General features: G+C 37.6%; 2 protein-coding genes across 2 annotated transcripts; both read right to left on the minus strand.

Moving 5' to 3' along the window:
- Nucleotides 1-1,202: 1,202 nt before the first annotated feature.
- On the minus strand, nucleotides 1,203-8,350 carry LOC129442923 (uncharacterized). Its single transcript, XM_055203246.2, has 3 exons — nucleotides 7,801-8,350; nucleotides 7,635-7,713; nucleotides 1,203-3,182 (listed from the first exon to the last, which is right to left on the minus strand). The coding sequence occupies exons 1-3, from the start codon at nucleotides 8,116-8,118 to the stop codon at nucleotides 2,326-2,328; spliced, it is 1,254 nt and encodes a 417-aa protein (XP_055059221.2). The 5' UTR covers nucleotides 8,119-8,350; the 3' UTR covers nucleotides 1,203-2,325.
- Nucleotides 8,351-8,839: 489 nt separating this feature from the next.
- Nucleotides 8,840-18,199, minus strand: gtpbp4 (GTP binding protein 4). The gene is made up of 15 exons (XM_073855413.1): nucleotides 18,043-18,199; nucleotides 16,738-16,908; nucleotides 16,535-16,638; nucleotides 16,124-16,264; nucleotides 15,471-15,660; nucleotides 15,116-15,307; nucleotides 14,965-15,030; nucleotides 11,844-11,933; nucleotides 11,609-11,719; nucleotides 11,372-11,501; nucleotides 11,191-11,291; nucleotides 10,899-11,096; nucleotides 9,727-9,792; nucleotides 9,460-9,594; nucleotides 8,840-9,300 (listed from the first exon to the last, which is right to left on the minus strand). The coding sequence occupies exons 1-15, from the start codon at nucleotides 18,088-18,090 to the stop codon at nucleotides 9,148-9,150; spliced, it is 1,896 nt and encodes a 631-aa protein (XP_073711514.1). The 5' UTR covers nucleotides 18,091-18,199; the 3' UTR covers nucleotides 8,840-9,147.
- Nucleotides 18,200-18,872: the final 673 nt, after the last annotated feature.

Genomic DNA, 18,872 nt, shown 5'->3' on the forward strand with positions numbered 1-18,872 from the left:
TATTGACATGTATGGATATGGAATGTGCCGGATCATGCTTTTGAACAGACAACTGATCCACATACAGATTACCTGCGTTTTTGGAACCGAAAGCAGAGGTTATCCGCTTACTCCTAAACTTACCCGGGTAAGTCACATAACCTGCTTTCTGGAATACACCCCAGAATGTGCCCCAATTTGTGTGTACGCACGCTTTATAAATAAGGCCCTAGAACTGTCGATGACTAAAATTATGGTAGCACTTTATTTTAAAGCCCTATTCTATGTGTATATACTGTATAATAATTTGGTACCAACCTTAAACCTAACCCACGCTTTTAAAAATTAAGGTGTTTGAAAGGTTCTTCATAGTCATATAAAAAACGTCTTTGGTTCCTAAGAGAACAGCTGTCAAAATTTTATTTCACTACAAAAAAGTTTTTGAAACAAAGGTCCTTGATGTTTAAGTTTCTTTATTCAGCCAAAATGTTTCTTCTATGCTCTAGTCTATGGCATCGTGTAGCACCTTTTTTTTAAGTGATATTAAGCCCAAGTAGTTACCTTACATTACTCACTATATTTTATATGAATAAACAATAATAATAAATAATAATAATACATTTTATTTAAAGGCGCCTTTCAGAGCACTCAAGGACACCGTACAGTAAAATGACAATCATAAAACAACTCAAAACAATACAACAAAACATCAACAGTAAAAACACAGTGTTTAAAACTGATCAGAAAAAGCTAATTTAAATAGGTACGTTTTAAGACGTGATTTAAAAGTAACCAGACATTCACTTTCTTGTAAGGATTTAGGGAGAGAGTTCCAGAGATGAGGGGCAGCAAAGCTGAACGCCCTGGACCCCATAGTGACTAACCGAACCGGTGGTACTACAAGGGAGACAGAAGAGGAAGATCGAACTGTACGCTTTGGGGTGTAGATGTGAAGCAGTTCAGAAAGATATAAGGGTGCTAGATTATGAAGAGCTTTGAAAGTGAGAAGCAGAATCTTATATTCTACACGATATTTAACTGGAAGCCAATGTAAGTGGTAGAGAACGGGAGATATATGCTCAATGGAAGAGGTTCTAGTGATTATACGGATAATAAGTTAACACGTACTGTAAAATACAGTGTAACAAACATTTGGCACGGTTTAGTGTAATGTAGCCACATATCAACACTTTTGACGTCCTGTTAAACAGACACAAAAAAACTCATTCCTCAGTTGATGTTTATTATAAAGTAAAACACAGATAAACCCAGTTAGTGTTTCTCATATAAATGTAGATTCTATCATTACATCTAATTTAGATAATAACAAAACCATTATTAAAATAACCACACATTGTCCTGTACATCAAGTACATCTTCATGTGCAATTTTTTTGTTGTCAACAGGGACTCTATGTGCACATCCTCTTGAGAGTCTTAGGCCCTGTTAACATCGGTATTAAAATGTTTCGGTCGATCAGATCACAAATTAAAGCAACACTAAAGAGTTTTTTTTTACCTTAAAATAACGTTTCCGAAAAAGTTTCAGTCGTTCATCCACTCGAAACAGGGTGTATGGCACTTTCACATTCGCTTAGCAGCCCTCTATTGGCCAAAACCGCACTAAAGAAGTTTCCAACCGTCGGATCGCGGTCCTGTAGTTCGAGTGAAAACTACAAAAACTTGCTTTACGCAGACCTACAATCCAATCAGAGCCAGCTTTGCTGCAGTAGGCTAAATTATTTACGACAGTGGTAATGGACAATTCCGCTTCCAACCTGTAGGGGGAGCAAAGAGCAAAAACTCTTTAGTGTTGCTTTAAAACAGGTGTAAATGGGGTCAAAAACTTTTTAACTTACTCACTTTCAACCATATTCAGATACTTGCAGATGATCTGTGATTTATAAAGGGAACATTGCTTTGTTTTAGTCTTAATATTTTTTGCCGTATGCCATTTTTGGCTTTTGGGCGCACGTAACTTTAGTAAGGACAATTCGCACGGTTTTATAAGTGAGACCCCACCAGGTGTGAACAGGAAATTCTCTCTCGATGACTAGTGATCAGATTGACCAAAACGCATCTTAATACCAGGTAGAAACAAACCCCTAACAAGTTTCGGCTCACGTAGATGTTTTCAATGCAGACTTTTTGCCTTCCAAATGCAGGTTTTAGTATTGTTTACAAAGTCAATCTCGCTAACAGGTGTATATAATCTCAATTAGCTTTTCATGTTTGACCAATGCAAAGCTACAAAAAGTCCTCCACCAACATTTTAATATATAAATATAGGTAAAAAACAATAAATAATCAAACAGTATCTTTCCTTCTCTCAGTTGTACCGTTTAAGTCAGGGTAGTGATTCTTGCTGTGTTTGTGTTGGTATATGTGAGAGCGTGTGTAGGTCAGGATGGTGTTTCTTGGTGTGTATGCGCAGATATTGCTTTCCTGCGAATCGTTTCCCGCAGCGGGTGCACTCGTACGGTCTCTCTCCGGTGTGGACAGTTTGGTGAGCCGTGAGATGGCCAGATTGAGTAAAGCGCTTCCCGCACTGCTCGCAGCGGTACGGCCGTTCTCCGGTGTGAATGCGCATGTGCGTGTCCAAACTCTGCGATGTGGTGAAACTCTTTCCACAAATCGAGCAGATAAAGTGTCTCTTGTTGGCTCCGCCTCCCCGCAAAGCGCCAAACTGCCCATAGACACCCAGCCCAGGGACATTACCCAGGGCAACCAGCCGCTGCGCAGCAAACAAAGGAGAGTTATGGGATACAAGAGGGTCTGAGCCACCGACACTCTGCGGAGAGGTTTGCGAGTGTGCAAGCGTGTTGCGGACAGTGCGTGCGGCCCAGTCGGAGACCGGGTCAAGATCAGCTTTTAAACCCAAATCTTCTTGAAACACTCGATGGAGATGGGACACACGTGTCTCCGGGATGGTTTGCGAGAGGGGGTAAGAAGAATCATCTGAAATTGTCAAATCGATACTGGAGTGCTGGGACTCATCTGGACCAGAGTGTGTGTCTGCAAACGTTAGTGTGTGAGAGTGCGTGTCATGATCAGGGGAGTGTGTGAGCGGGTGACAGTGTGTGTCGAGCACAGGGGAGTGTGTAAGCGTGTGGGAGTCCTGCCCTGTGGTCTCAGTAACTTCTGGTTTAGGAGAATCGTGAGTTACAACAGAGACACTTTCACCATCATCATCGTCGTCTTCATCTGTTGAGAAACAAACATGTGGTGTTAAACAATCACACTTTCCTCAAAAGGTTAAGCATCAAAGGTTACAGGGTTTCTTTTGCATAGGAAATTTGAAGGCGGTTCTCTTTATTAAATATCTTGCTGCCTCCGGCTCTCGACAGGTATCAATGGTCCCGTACACACTGCATATTAATTCGGTTGTCACTTCACCTTTTAATGCTTAATCCTGTTCTGTACACACACAGTTCAGTAATTTACGGGACTCACAACCGCATTCTACAACCGAATTAACTCCCGCAAAATGCAGGCAGTGACAACCGAATTTACAAAAACTCTGCACAGTGTGTACATAACCGAACTGAACAACTAGTAGTTAATCAAGTTTTTAAACGTTCATCATAAACAGGACAGGTCTCTCTTCTGAAAAAATAAATGCTTAGAAGAAGAAAGTCTTCTGTATGCGCGGATAAGAAAATGACAGAGGCACAAGCGTTTGCTGACTAGTGTTGCCAGCTCTTGCACTAAAAAAACAGCGAACAAAAAAAATCCAATAATGAGCCGAAATAAATCAAAATGCTTAACCTCAAAGATCAAAATATTGGGACCGGCACCCTCACACTTTATTAACACCAAAAACTTGAACGCTTCATGAGCCAAAAGCCATAAACGGTTAAGCGCCAAAACGGTATTTACGTACAAAAAAGACGAGGACCTGGCAACACTGCGCACTGTGAAGCAGCCTCACAAAAGCGTAAAATACACAACGCCAAGACGGAGGTTTATTGCAAAACACAATGCTGTTATTATGTTGGTCAAAGCTGTGAGTGATAAGCACGCGAGACGGCAGAATGTTGCTATGGTTATTTCTGTGTCAATCATCATATTTTCGGGAGTGAGTCTTGTTCCGTACAGACATGAAACGAACATATAGGGGATTCACTCCCGCATTTTAATGCTTCCGAAAGTTTGCAGTGTGTACGAGACCTTTGTGATGTGTCTTTAAAACAAGAAGAATGTGGATTTTAGAGCTGCAACAACTACTCGATAAAAATTGATTATGACATTCGTTTTCAACAAATTTCTTTATCATTTAGTAGGTCTGTGACGTCATATGCTATTACTATTTTAAGCCTTTCATTGATAAAACTAAAGCGGCTGATCTCTGCGTAGTTAAGTTTTACGTGTGAAAGTCCTCAATTTTACGTTTAGCGTGTGAAAGTTGCGCAAGCTTATTTTATCAATTGCGCTGAAATATCAGAAAAAGCTCTAACATATACATGTACATAAAAAAGGTGCAGTATGTTTAAACACAAGCAACGGACTGGTTTGTGTCCATATAAACTCGTTATTACTCCCGCTCGTGTTTAAATAACACTTTTACTTCATTCGCGAGCTGCACGTTTATTCAGCTGACCAGTTTGCTTAAAAGCATGGAAGCAAAAACGCAAACAAATGCTGGTTAATAAAGGTTTAATTTCCTTTAATATACGTGACTTTGTATTTATTTAATTGTTGTTGGGTTTTCATATAAATAGTAATGAACCACAAGCATCTGTTTTAGGGTAGGGGGGAAATCCAAGTTTTTATTACTGTAACAACGCATGTATATCACTACTTTCATATCATAATGGCTTATTTATTTTGTTAATAGCAAATAATCTTAATATTCATCAAGGTCTAAAGCTGAAAATTAAAATTTGTTTATTAATCTGTGGCAAAATTCTCAGCACATCCCTGAAGACTTAAAGGTGCAGTGTGTACATTTTAGTGGCATCTAGTGGTGAGGTTGCAAATTGCAACCAACGGCTCAGTCCACTGCTCACCCTCGCTTTTGCAGGGTTTATACAGAAATCCTTGAGTTAAATTTACTACTTTTTACTACCTTTTTTACTACCTTCAGAAATTTTTTTAAAACCATCACGACACTGAATTGCAAGTGTTAATCAGCGACCTTTATATTATTTACACAGATTTTGACATATATAACATACAAAAAAGAATTAAAGTGAAAAAAATTCTTTTGACTGAAATATTTTTCAGGCCAAGTCATATTCCTTTACCTAACACTTTATGTAGGCGAGACCAATAGCATTTTAAGGGAAGATTTTTTTGCCATAAATTCCATATTGAAGTCTCATGTGGCATATAGGTAGCTGTAGTTTGCAGGGCATTTCATTCAGATTAAGGCGAAACAGCTAAATAACTCACTATACTGTATAAAAAGAAAACATGAATATCACCACCTTTAATGAATCTTTGATTAATTATTTATTAATTGTAAATGTATTTATTTTAGCATTTACTAATCATTTTTTAATCAAAGTTGAAACTGTTAACATTAGTGAATGCACCATGAACCACCATCAATTACTGTAATGACATAAACAAGAATTCATTAATGATTATATACTCTATATTTTTCATTGTTTGTTTATGTTATATAATGCATTTACGAATGTGAACAAATACAACTTTTTCATATCATATTATTCAGTACCCATAAACAAATAATACAGGGTCTGTTCTGTTCACACAACAGCTTACAGTTACAGCTCTAATACAGTAACGTTATGCATGAATATAAACCCTGAACGAGTAACTCGAGTCAAACTCGTGTAGAATTCGCACAGGATGTCTGTAACCATAGTGACAGTTGTTAATTGAATGACTGTACTTTATCAACAAATTATTATGTTACAATAGAGGCAGCGCTGATGTGCTAGTTTATGCGCAATGTTTCTGCTGTTTACTTTCTCTTAAGACCTAAATGGTCGTGTTTATATGAGGATATTTGCAAAGACGGGATTTTTGAGGCATATGTGTTATTTAAGGCCAATAAAGCGGCAAAAATACGTACAACACAAGCTCAATGAGAAACGAATGCGCGGCTAGCGTGCTCCTCTGACACAGAAACAGCGGACGCACTGTTGTTTGTGTTTGAATGGCTTAAAATCACTTGTTTTTAAACTGCTGTGCTTAAATATATGTACAAATGTTACGTTTTTGTGACCACACGCAAATGCAACTGCAAGAACCGACAGGTGGATGACATCAAAGTCGCGCGAGAGCATTTCGGAAGCAGTCTCCTCTTATGATTCCTCGTCAATCGCTCTCAAGGGATTTGGATGTCATCTGCCTTTTGGTTGTTGTGGCGCCACATGAAGTTTACCCACGAGTTAAACAAACCCGTTGTACCAGCCACTGGCTATATCAGCATAGCATTAAAAAGCGTGCCACGGATGATCAGTAACGTGAGAAATCATTTACCCCAAAATACAGGACCCCTTACGTTAGTCATACTGTGCAAAGACACGCAATTACCTGTTTGGTTTTCTTAGCCCACGAACTGAAAGGCTTGCCAATCTTCATCATTTCGCTAAGCCTTTTACACCTTTATCGATCTTCAAAACATCGGAGCCTTCCTGCATTATAAGTTTGACCATGCTAGCTGAAAAAGTTTTACCTCAGCTTTACGTGATACAGTCAGAAAACCCGGAGTGGATCCGGTCCGTAGTGATTACAGAACGCTTACTGCGGAGAGAGGAACGTGATTTGGCTCCACTCCAGGCTTTGATCACATCCCAGAGACGAAAGATCTTTGATTATTTGCCCAGATATGCGGGTGATTTGAACTAATTTCCAGGCATCATAACATTACAAAAGGCAATCGAAAATTTACTACCTCGTCAGATGACGCTTACTACTTTTTACTACTTTTTACTGGCCTTAATTTGGCATAATTTAATTTACTACCTTTTACTACCTTTTACAACCCCGCGGAAACCCTGTTTTGAAGCATGTCATCGTCTGAGACAACTTAGTAAAAACGTTTGTCCATTAAGGGCTTCTGTAGAAACATGGTGGCACAAAATGGCGACTTCCATGTAAGGGGACCCTCAGTGTATGTAGATAGAAACGTCTCGTTCTGAGGTAATAAACACACAACGGTTCATTATGAAAGGTCTTTATACCCCCTTGATAATATAGTGTTGTATATTATTTTGCACTTCTGTCAAGAGATCCTTCTAAGAATTACACACTGCACCTTTAATTTATTTTGTTAATTGATGTTTTTGACATTTAAATTTTATATTTAAGGCTTAAAATAACTCAATCAAAAATATTATATTAGTAAAACTCTGTAGTAGTATGTGGCTTTTGCACTTTTCAAAGTACACTTCAAAGAATACCCAAATTTAGTGTCTTATTTGGCTATAATATGTCTAATTAAGCTTTGCATAATTGTTTTAGCAAAATTATTTTCTCTTTCTGGCAGTCGTTTTTGTTTCCTCATTGATAATGTTTTGCTTATTTGTTTTATCATTTTATTTAGTTTTATTTATTGTCTTTCCTGTTACCTCTGTGCAAAAATATTTTAGGTAATGGTGCTTTGCGACAATGACCTTTGCGCTATATAATATATAAAATTGCACTGAACAAACTTAATAAAACTTCCCCAAAATATCTGACCTTCCAGCGGTGTCTGTTCCAAACCTTCCTGTTTGATTTGCATCTGAATCAGATCTCCTTCCTCACGAGACTCACGCGACTTAAAAAACAAACAAATACAATACTTATCAAAAGCACGTGGTACGTTTTTATAGAGATTTTACCACTTCAAAACAAAACATCTCACATCTGCCGCGGTTTGCCAGCTCGTAGACTCTCCGCTTGCGGACGCTTTTCTGCTCACCGGCGCTTCGCGAGTATTGCCGTCACACCGTGCGTCTCGCGCCGACCCGTTCTCGTCGCTGAACCCCCGCGCTGCAACGATAGACTCGATGAGCTGCAGTTTCCGTCGGAGCTCCTCATTCTCTTTCTGGTGGCGCGAAATCTCGATGTGTAAAACGGCGTAGCCATCGTCCACGAGCTCGCAGATCTCGGCGACCGCCGCGCGCGTCAGCGTCTCCATGATGGTCGCGAGCTGGGTGTGAAACGCCCGGTAATTCGCCATCCTTTGCGCTGCTCTGCGTTTGAACTGCCTGCAGTTCCGCTGGTAATGTTTTGTGTCAGGGTCAGTTCAGAATACGCGTTTGTTGGCGATGTAGTGATGCTTCCCTGTGTTGTTTTGGTTTTCGGTCTGAAATGGTGTAAAACGCTGAGAGACCGTTGCTATAGTGGACGCTGATGTCGTTTCCGGAGGTTTCGCTTAGATGTGCCAAAATAAAAGTTCCGGTGCTACATAAACATAGAAACTAAGGATTTACAGTAGCTTTGCAAAATGTACGATTTTTTACACGTGGTAGCTGTACCAGTCAACATTTTAAGTGGAATAAGAGGTTAATCAAAATTGTCCTAAGACAAGGGGTATTTGTTTTAAGACTCCTTTTATGAAATGTTTTGATCCACTTCAAATATTGACAAGTGTACTATAGGATGTTAAATTTTTACCTTTTTAAATTTTTAACTTGGGTTAAATGTTTCAAATAATTTTTAAAACAAGTGATCAAATCAATTTCTTATTACAAACTGGGCACAGCAAATCTTGTCAAACGACCAAACAAAACAAAAAAAAAACTGCATAGGTTTCCACCCTTTTCTTTCCCAGAATGATACAAAGCATTACTAATACAAACCTACGGCACTAACTTGCATCTTTGTTTCACAAGCATTTCAATTTTTTGAACATTTTCAAAAGCAATCTCATTTACATTAAATACAATGTCACATGTAAATTTGAGGTTGAATTATTTGGTTTATTTAACTCCATCTGCATACATTAGCTTCAGTTGGAAAACAACAGTATTTCATAAATCTGTACTCAGATCATTTTTTCTGTTCAAAATCATTCCCCAGTATGATATCAGAGACTTAGGATGACGGCATACATGTCAATAACTAATCATTCTTTCATTTTTACAGATGTGCTGCCATCTGTATCAGAAAGAATGGATCAAGGGTACAGGTTATAACAAATATTTATTAATAATAAGGTATAGGTTCAGGTGTAAATCAGAGACGTAATGAGCGATCAAGGCTGCATTTATCTGCGACTGGTGGAACCAGATTTCCTCTTTCCGGAAAAGAGATGTTTAGGCTTGAGGTCAAACACATGTCGGTCAGCTTCTCCCTTCCTGCCCTGTTTGTTCATATCCTTCTGTGAGCTCTTCATCATGGTCTTCACCTTCTTCATCATCTGTTGAGAAATGAGGAGATGGATACTCTTATAAATAGGCTTTGGACAAGTAAAAGTTTTTTCTGTCGGTACTGTGCCATTTGTCAATAACATCATCTCATACATGTCTTTATGGTTAATGTATGCCAATTTAAAAAATATAACTGCTATAGGTGGTACCTTCGGATCTCTGACTCCCGATTGGTCCCTTGGAGGTTTTGAGGCACTCTGACTGCGGGTGCGTGATGTCGGTGGGGCTGACAGTTCCCTTTTCCTTTTTCGCACCAGAGAGCGAGACCTCTGAGCGTAGTGACTCTACAGGTACCAAAGATTAAAACAAGCATGCTCAATAAACAGAAAACATTACAATGATACAAAAATGAATTGTGTTATCAAAACAGTTACAGAGTTATGGAAATGTTAACCATGCACGATGCTAGTACGTACATCATCTTTTTGAGTCATGTCCAATCCCAGATCAGACATCTCCTTCTCCAGAGTTGCTCTTTCCACCTGCATCCAACATATACATCAATTAAATCAAAAAATTTTAATCAGAAGAATAATGATTTGTACACAATTATTTTTATTACTGGTAGTTATTATTATTATTATTTTTTTTAAATGTACAAGTGAATTATGGGTCTGGGGTGGGCAGGGAGAGGACGGAAGGGAGGGAGGGGATGTTGTTAAGTTTAAAAAACAAAAACAAAAGACATTGTATTTTTGTATGCACCTTATGTTTGTACTTTTTGCATTTGATAAATAAAAGTTATAAAAAAAAATAATAATAATAATGATCTGGTTGCTTCTTTATTAAGCAAAAGGTGTTATTGTGTTTCTATAGACATTTCAGCAGCAACAACAGGTGTGTAAACTAACACTCCATGTGCGTCTTGAGAAAACGTTTATATAGGATGTAATAATTTTCTAAAAAAATTTAGACACAGTTATTAAATTTTTTTATCTCTAATTCAGGGTTCCCAGTTAACTTCAAATTCAAGGACTTTTCAGGTCCAATACCCTCAAATTCAAGGACTAAATGTGGGTACACATTTCAAGTGAGAGCAAGGTTACATTGTGTTAACTTTAAAGATACATTGTTACAGTTCCCTTTCAAGGGAACTCGCGCTGCGTCACTGCGGTGACACTTTGGGGACGCCTCCAGGGGTACTTGGTCTGAATGTGTACATCAAATTCAACCAATCGTGAGGCTTAACGACAAAGACAGTGATATACTTTCTGGCTCCCGCGTCACTCTATCTGAAATATTGCCAAAGACGGCGTTACAGGGACGCAGTGTCTCAAACACAACTATGCAAAAAAGCATTTTGGTATGAATCAACATTCGCATAAAGAAGACATAAGCATTTAAAGCAAACAGTTTAGCACGTGTGCTTAAAAAGTATAGAATTTTTATGATATTATCCTACACTAGACAGGGAATAATATGGATTAATATGGACTTTCAATGACCTGTATCTATGTATTTATATTTTCAAAAACTTCCCATGGCAATTTTTTCCCCCAGATTCACAAACTTTCAAGGACCCGTGGGAACCCTGATGATTACCGACTAAAATCAAACCATCTGCCATCATTTTAACAGCAAATCGTACCTTCTTGGCTGTACGGGGCATTCTGGGTCCCTGTTTCTCTTTCTCTCTGGACGCGAGAATCTTCAGTTTCCGCTTTTCTCGAATCTGACTGGCCAGCTGGCGAATCTCCTTCATCTCCTCGTCCTCACTTTCTTCATCCGATTCGTACTCTCCGGCCTTCTCGCGCAATTCCTCTTCCCGTTCCAAATCCTCCAGCCTCTGAAATAAGAGACAGAAGATGAAAAATTAAAACATATGCAAAAAATGTTACATGATGAGATCTGAGGTTACAATGTTTCATTGCATTTCTCACCCTCATGATATCTGGGTCGATGTAGTCAGCAATATTGTGTCCCTCCCAAATTTCAGGAATCTTATCCTGCCTTTCTTCTGGATTCATCAAATCCCAGTATTCTAAACAAGCACAGACATTTTTTTAGACATGTGTATATATATTTTGCGCATGTGTGAATATGTGCAAGAGTCTCTCATACTCTGTAGGTCCAATGTGTAATCATCTCCAAGCTCAACTTCCAGGTCTCTTTCCAGTTTGCGTTTGGGAGCATCCGTCTCCATCGCCTTCTTGCGGATCAGTGCCCCCTCTGGAATAAATGGAGGCCTTACCTATACCACAAAAAGAATTCAATGCTTTCACAAATACAAACCATCCAACAGTAGACACAAACTTATAATCAAGACAAGTTTTGTCCTCTCCTAGAGCTTGTGCATACCTTTTCATCTCTCTTGGTGGGCATTGCCAGGTGGAGTCTGTTAAGAACATCATGGACCTTCTTGCCCTTCATCTTTGTGTCCACACGGTGTGCCAACAGCCGATCACATGCCTGTAAATAAACACACAACTTGTAATTTAAAAACTGCTGTGATATTGCACCAGACCTTCACCTTTAACAGCACAATGGTATTATTACAACTGGTGAATGAAGGTTAGTAATTGGCCAATCTTACCTCAGTCTTCACCTGCATCACTCCCTCTTCTGTCAAGGAACTTGTCTCAATCACTGTGATCCCATCAGCGTTGAGATCTGCAAGGATTTTCTATACACACACACAAAGAGGACAGGTTCGGTACCACACCAGGAGTCATGTTCACAAAGTAAACTGAATTGTTAAATTGCAACTTTGACAATTCACTTCCCAAAATATTGGTTTAATAATAAGGAATTTCCTATCGATCTAATAATTGTCAACTCGAAGGGCCTTACTTTACTAATACTTACTTTTCATTAGTAGTGGGCAACGATTCGATAACGCTAAGTTTTTCGATATAATTTCCCCAATCCCCCCCTACCCCCGGGGGGTGGGGTGGTAATGACAGTTCGATAAGTGGTTGATGATGTTAGCGCACTATGCCTAATAATGCGCAGGCACTTCCGAATTCTGTATGCGGTCTTGGTGTACAATCACATTGGAGTAAGATGAGGCACGTTATTAATTTATTAGAAGGGTCCTATGATTTCAGCGATGCGGAAAACGCAGACGGAATCCAAATGCGCAGAATTTTTTTTTTTCTTTTGTGTAATGTTGGACACGCAAGCAGTTTTCGTCAAAGCCTGGAACACAGCAGACAACTAAGGTACAGTAAACTGTACTTTCTTCCAGCGTAAACCTTACGCGCACACACGTCTGCACAGATTTAAAAGTATATTTACATGACATTTCTCAAATTCAGGAAAGCTGAGAAAAACAGCAGATCCACCACTGCAGGGAATATACTGTATTAGTGTGCAACTGTGCGTTCCCACAGCAAGCAAAGCTTTTGACATTTATCAGCATGTATGGGTGATTCTCACGAAACCATTGAAACTCCACAGCACTAATGATTTTAGCTTTAAAATGTGTAATATAGTAACATTAAAAAGCATCAGAATTAACACAATACTGTGTTCTACCTTGCACAATGTGTGATTTCAACATAAGAATTTATAATTGTAAATTTTATCTCATTTTCTGCTGAAATTCTCATTACCGCAATGTGTCCGGCTGTGTTTGAACATGCGTTATGTTGTAATTTACCGGTAATCAAATTAACACAAAAATATTAAGAAAAAAAATAAATGGATGTTTTGCTAGACTACTTTAGATGACAGAAAAAATATTTACTGAATATTCATGTATAATAATAATGAAGAAAAATTAGGAACATGATGTGTCCATGCCTGATGTTCTCATCCTCCGCAACACTTTTTGAGAACAGTTTAAGCACACATACAGAATTTTAATAAAGTTTGATTTTGAGTGACCAAGCACATGGACCAGTTACTTAAAGATGGCTACCAGGTAAGATCATTTTTTTACAGTTAATTTGAAATATTGTCTTGTCAGAATGCTTACACGACATTTTGATTATCATTACCGCAACAGATGCTTATTAAATGTTAATTTAATTAGTAGAAGCATAATACTTTGATTTTAAATGCATGTGCAGAATCTCCAAATTATGTTCTTTCAGGTTTGTCATGTCATTTTGAAAATATGTCAGTGTTGATGTTTTCTGACTGTTGCGGTAATGAGATTTTTTAGGACTAATTTTAATTATGTTACAAAAAGTGTTAAATGATAAGTAAAAGTTTTTAAATTAATGTTCCCATTTACTCCAGACTTTGTTTTTAAATGTCTGGTGGGAAAAAAAGTAAAATTTAAGAAATTTTTACATTTTCATGCTTGACATGTTTAAAACCAAGTTTTCGTGAGAATCACCCGTACAGCTGCGTTTATCATGCGTGATCACTGAACCAAGTTTTCTTGTTTAAGTGAACATAAACAGCTGGATGTTTATCAGTATGTTGAAACTTAAAGCAGTCTATCTTGGGTCTTAAAGTGACATCATAGCCTGCTGCTTTCTGTGTCAGAAATGTATATTACACAACAAAAATAAAAATCACGCACTATTCTTAACTACTTTTGCAGCTGTACATTTAATTCATACCGTGAGGACTGTGCAGTGTTTTATTTGTATTTCTTGCTAATGTTAAATTATAGATAATTGACAGACAATTTCATAACTAATTTACATTTAATACAGATATCTAAAAACTAAAACAAGATGAGTATAGTCTTCTACCTCAATTGATCACTTGTATTTGTCATGTTCTGAATAAAAAGTAGTTTAAAACCACAATTAACTGTCTGGTTTTTACAACTTTCATTCAGGGGCAAAAATCTGCCTTTAAATTTGAGAGGAATAAAGATCTGTCATTTGTGATAATTATCGATATTGACTGATACAGAAAAAAAAAGATTTTTTTTTGCCATATCACCCAGCCCTACTCTTCATAAAAAAATAAAAGATCTTTTCAATATTAAATTTGTTGTTACCAGTAATAATTTCATCTATAGTATGGGACAGTTAAAGTCATTGAACATCAAACATTTAGGTGTAAGGCTAGAATAATGTTACAGTCATCAAAGAGCTTGCACATCAGCTTAAAAAAAACGGTATCGGGCGATCACGAAAACATCAAATGAGTAATTGGTATTGGCTTTGGGCGACCTATCCCTTTAAGAACCTTATTTTTAACACTTTCACAACCACAACAAGTTTCAAAAAACTCACAATTTTTCCTATCAAGCTCTAGAGATTGGCTGAATGGATTCCAAAATGGTAAAAATCAAATGTTTAACTCTTGGGGAGCTAGAAAATTAGCCTATTTTCAAAAAAAGTGGAATGTCCCTTTAACTTCTCATGTTAGTACACAGTAGTTAAATACACCTAATATAAAGTGGGACACTAAAAGCTACTGGGGGGGACCTACCTTAAATTCATTTTACACCCTATACATTAAAACAGTACAACTGTAGTATCATTTCTTTGCTGTTCAAACTACAAACTGGTTCTAAACTACATAAAAACTCTTTACAATAAGGTTAACCTTATTGTAAAGTGTTACAAAAAAAAATTTCATGCCTGTCTGAACAAAGCCGAACACAGATCCTTAACAGTGCCAAACATACATATATCTTAAAGAGACATTATGAAATAAAACTAAATTACTGGTGGTTATATAAACTCAAGTGAATATTTGGATTGAGACTTTAATCAAAGGATGTAAAACAAGATTTTTCTTACCTGGTTCTCTTCAGAGAGTTCGCTGATCTTCTTCACGTCACACTTATTAGCCATCACGATCAGAGGCTGCATCACATGCAAACAATCAGCATTGCCATTTTTTGCTTAAAATGTCTCTACATCGTTCAACTGCATTAGTCTGATCCTGTACCTTGTTGGCAAACAGTGGTCGTATATTGTTGAACAGCTCCAACTGTTGGGAAAGCGAGTGTCCGCACTGCTCAGACAGATCCATGACGTAAAGCACAGCGGCACGCAGGTGAGCCAGAGCGGTGATGGCCTGCATTTCAATAGTATTCCTTTCTTCCAAAGGATGATCCAGAATTCCAGGGGTATCAACAACCTTTACATGCACATGCAGACTCGTCAGCAAAAACCACGACACAAAAACTACACGTAACTCAAGTATATTATTGTCATGTATAGAGATACTATAGCATTTTATTTAATGTTATAATAGTGGTCTTATATCAGTGTAGTACACCAGCAATGTTAATCTGACTCACTTGCCAGCGCAGGTATTTGTAATCCATGTGACCCACAAACAAAGATTTGGTGGTGAAGGCGTATGGCTGGACCTCCACATCAGCACGGGTTACCTTGTTGATAAAGCTGGACTTTCCGACATTGGGGTATCCACACAGCAGCAGGGTTCTGGTGTTCGGGTCAATGGTGGGTAAACGGGATAAATGCTGCCGCACTGTGAAATAAACAAACACTCGTTTACTTCTAAATTTTGAATGATGATTCTTTAAATGGTACACCCAATACTTCACCAGTCACTTTACAAAAAAAATTCAGAGCTTCGGAGTTTATAGGGCAGTTTCCCGGACAGGGTTCAGATTATTCAAGGACAAGGCCTTAGTTACATTAAGACATTTAGGTAGTTTTTACAAACAAACTTTACAAAGACAATACTAGTGTGCATCTTAAGACAAAATCACACTGATATATTTAAAATACAAGGTGTTTTTGAATTGAGAACAAACATGCATTTTAGTTTGGGACTAGGAAAAGTCAATTCCGGGAATCTGCCCCTATATGTACAGATAGGGTTTATAAATGTACATGTTAAAATATAAATAGAAGGCAAAGGTCAGTGTTTATATATTTTATGTAAGATAACATCTGAACAACTGTCTGAGAGCCCGCAAGCATACGCACTTGTTCCAAATACTCCAGGCTTTGTTTCTGTCTTTTTAAGATGGTGCACATGCGACCCAGTGCTGCCCGCTTCAGCTGTTTGCAGCGATACAGCGAATCGCCGTATTTCATTAGCCGCACATAATCTTTAGCAACACTACAAACAGAGATGCACAGTTTAAACTGAATCCCTGAAAATGTATCATTAAAATATTTTTAGAGAAGAAATGTATAAGCCAATACTACTGTTTAGGTGAATACTGATGATAAAACTGATAAATCACAAAAAGTCTTAAAAATCTTTTCCTACAAGCTATTTCGAGCAAACAACTTTTGAAACATGTTTTATGGAACTCATACACCTATTTAACTTGTGGAAAAGCAGTCATAATATGGGCACTTTAAAAAACATGACAGATTGACTCACTTGTCAATAAGGTTCTTGGCGATGTTTATCTGACCCAGAGCCAGTTTATAATGATCTTTATCATATAAGACATTCATCAAATCAGCATAGAAGGGATGGATGTCCTATGAGAGAAAATATAAAAATAAATGTAACCATTAAAAATGTAACCATTAAAAATGCAATCATTACGCTAATTTCGTGTCGTGAAGTGTTCCACTTACGTCCAATTTGGGGAAGTCTGTGAGGATCTGAGACAGCCGGTCATGGTAGTTCTGCTGGGTAAACTTGACTTTACGCATATAGAAATGTCTTATTCGGTGGATCTGATAGTGTTTGTGTACGACAGTGGGAGTTTTTCGTTGGGTTTTGGATAAAGTCAAATCTATGAAGTCCTGCACAAAAACAAACAAACACAAAGATGTTATATAGTTTATGACAAACGTTCTGCATTACAAAATAATGTTTACACACACGCTTGTCATTGAAGCACTTTCAACTAGGGTTGCAAAATTTCAGGAATTTTCATGGCTGGAAACTTTCCATGGGAATTGACGGGGACATATGGGAATAACTGAAAATTTGTGGCAGAGTTGCCTATAACAGGGAACTTCAATCTTGCAGCATGATTTTGTTAAAACAACAAGATTTAATGCACTTTCAGTTTAATTTTTTAAAACCCTTCAGAAATCATTAATATTACAATAATTTCTGATCAAATCAATCCACGGCTTGATGATGGAAGAATCAGGATTCTTCAAAATGTGTATTACCTTGCATGCATGTCTGCTTACGACCAAACAAAATGTTTATTTATTTATGTTAATATATGATATCGTTAATCTACATTTACAAATATTATCATTAATTCCCCAGATTAAGTTCCCATGAGAAGTTTCCGAAAATTTACCGGAAACTTTCCGCCCCTTTGCCACCCTATTGTCAACACAGTTGTCACCGACATAAATAAACTCAAACTCAAGTTCATTTTAAGAGTTTATATGCGGCAAAGGCTATTTACTATATTAACAATGACCCAGAGGAAAACGCCACAGATCCTAATAGTTTACTTTACAAATACCACTATGAACCATCAGCTGTTTACCATTGTTATCATAATCATTACAAAATTTCTTTATGTAGTGTACCTTAGCAGATACATCCCACCACAACAACCAAACACAAAACGAGTAAGTTAACGTTAAAGACCAACTAAGACAATTAGCTTCCATTAAAACCAACACAATTCTCACTGTAACCATTAACTCCATTAGATTTCCTGCGATGGTTTATTTTACTTTTTATGAGGGGAGGTAAACATCAGTTTTAGACTATATCAGAATAACGGGATATCAAGGAAAACACATTCAGAAAGTTAAAAGGCTAAGTTAAAAGGCACACACCGAAGGCACGTGTGTGCCGCGCGAGCCAAATGTTGACAGTGTCCGTTATTTACGAAATCTCACGAAGCATCGTATGTATCGTTTAATCAGACACATTTGAGTCCAAACGAAAAGTAAATTTCTTACCTTAGCGGTGGGAACCACCATAATCTTTTTAAAGTTATAGAGAGCCATGATTGCGGCACACGCGACTCCTCAACAGAGCACGCGAAAGGACCGGAACACGCAGCGAACGCGTGTCACGAAAAGAACGCATGTGACGTGATCACAGCGCTGCCTATCGGTGGGCGGGGCCACTGCATGACAGTCTGCAAAGAACTGTCATTTAGATTAAAATGTTTAATAAATAATAATAAAAAAAAAAATTATAATAAACCCCGTTTCATCACCTTGAAAAAAATGGACTTTATATTGATTCAATAAGATTTTATTTAAAGCAAAAGGCACTGAAAACTTTCTGAGAAAAAATATCAGAACTTTATTTAATATTTTATGGTAAATTCCCCCTAGCATATTTTTGTCTTTGTTATAATAGTTACGATTAAAGGTGCAGTGTATAATTTTTAGAAAGACCTCTTGACAGAAATGCAAAATAATACACAAAACTATATTATCATGGGTGTATAAAGACCGTTTTATAATGAACCGTTGTGTTTTTATTACCTTAGAATGAGACATTTTTTATCTACATACACAGAGGGTCCCCTTACGTGGAAGTCGCCATTTTGTGCCGCCATGAAGCCCTTAACGGACAAACTTTTTTTACTAAGTTGTCTCCATCAATTACATGTTTTTCCAGTGGCGGCTACCATAGCTTCTCTATGCATCTCAAAAGTGAGGGGTGAGCAGTGGACTGAGCCGTTGGTTGTAATTCGCAACCTCACCATTGGATGCCGCTAAAATTTACACACTGCATCTTTAACTCAATAAAAAATAATACTAATAAATAATATTTG

Source organism: Misgurnus anguillicaudatus, chromosome 2, assembly GCF_027580225.2.
Source record: "Misgurnus anguillicaudatus chromosome 2, ASM2758022v2, whole genome shotgun sequence".
Taxonomy (NCBI): Eukaryota; Metazoa; Chordata; class Actinopteri; order Cypriniformes; family Cobitidae; genus Misgurnus; species Misgurnus anguillicaudatus.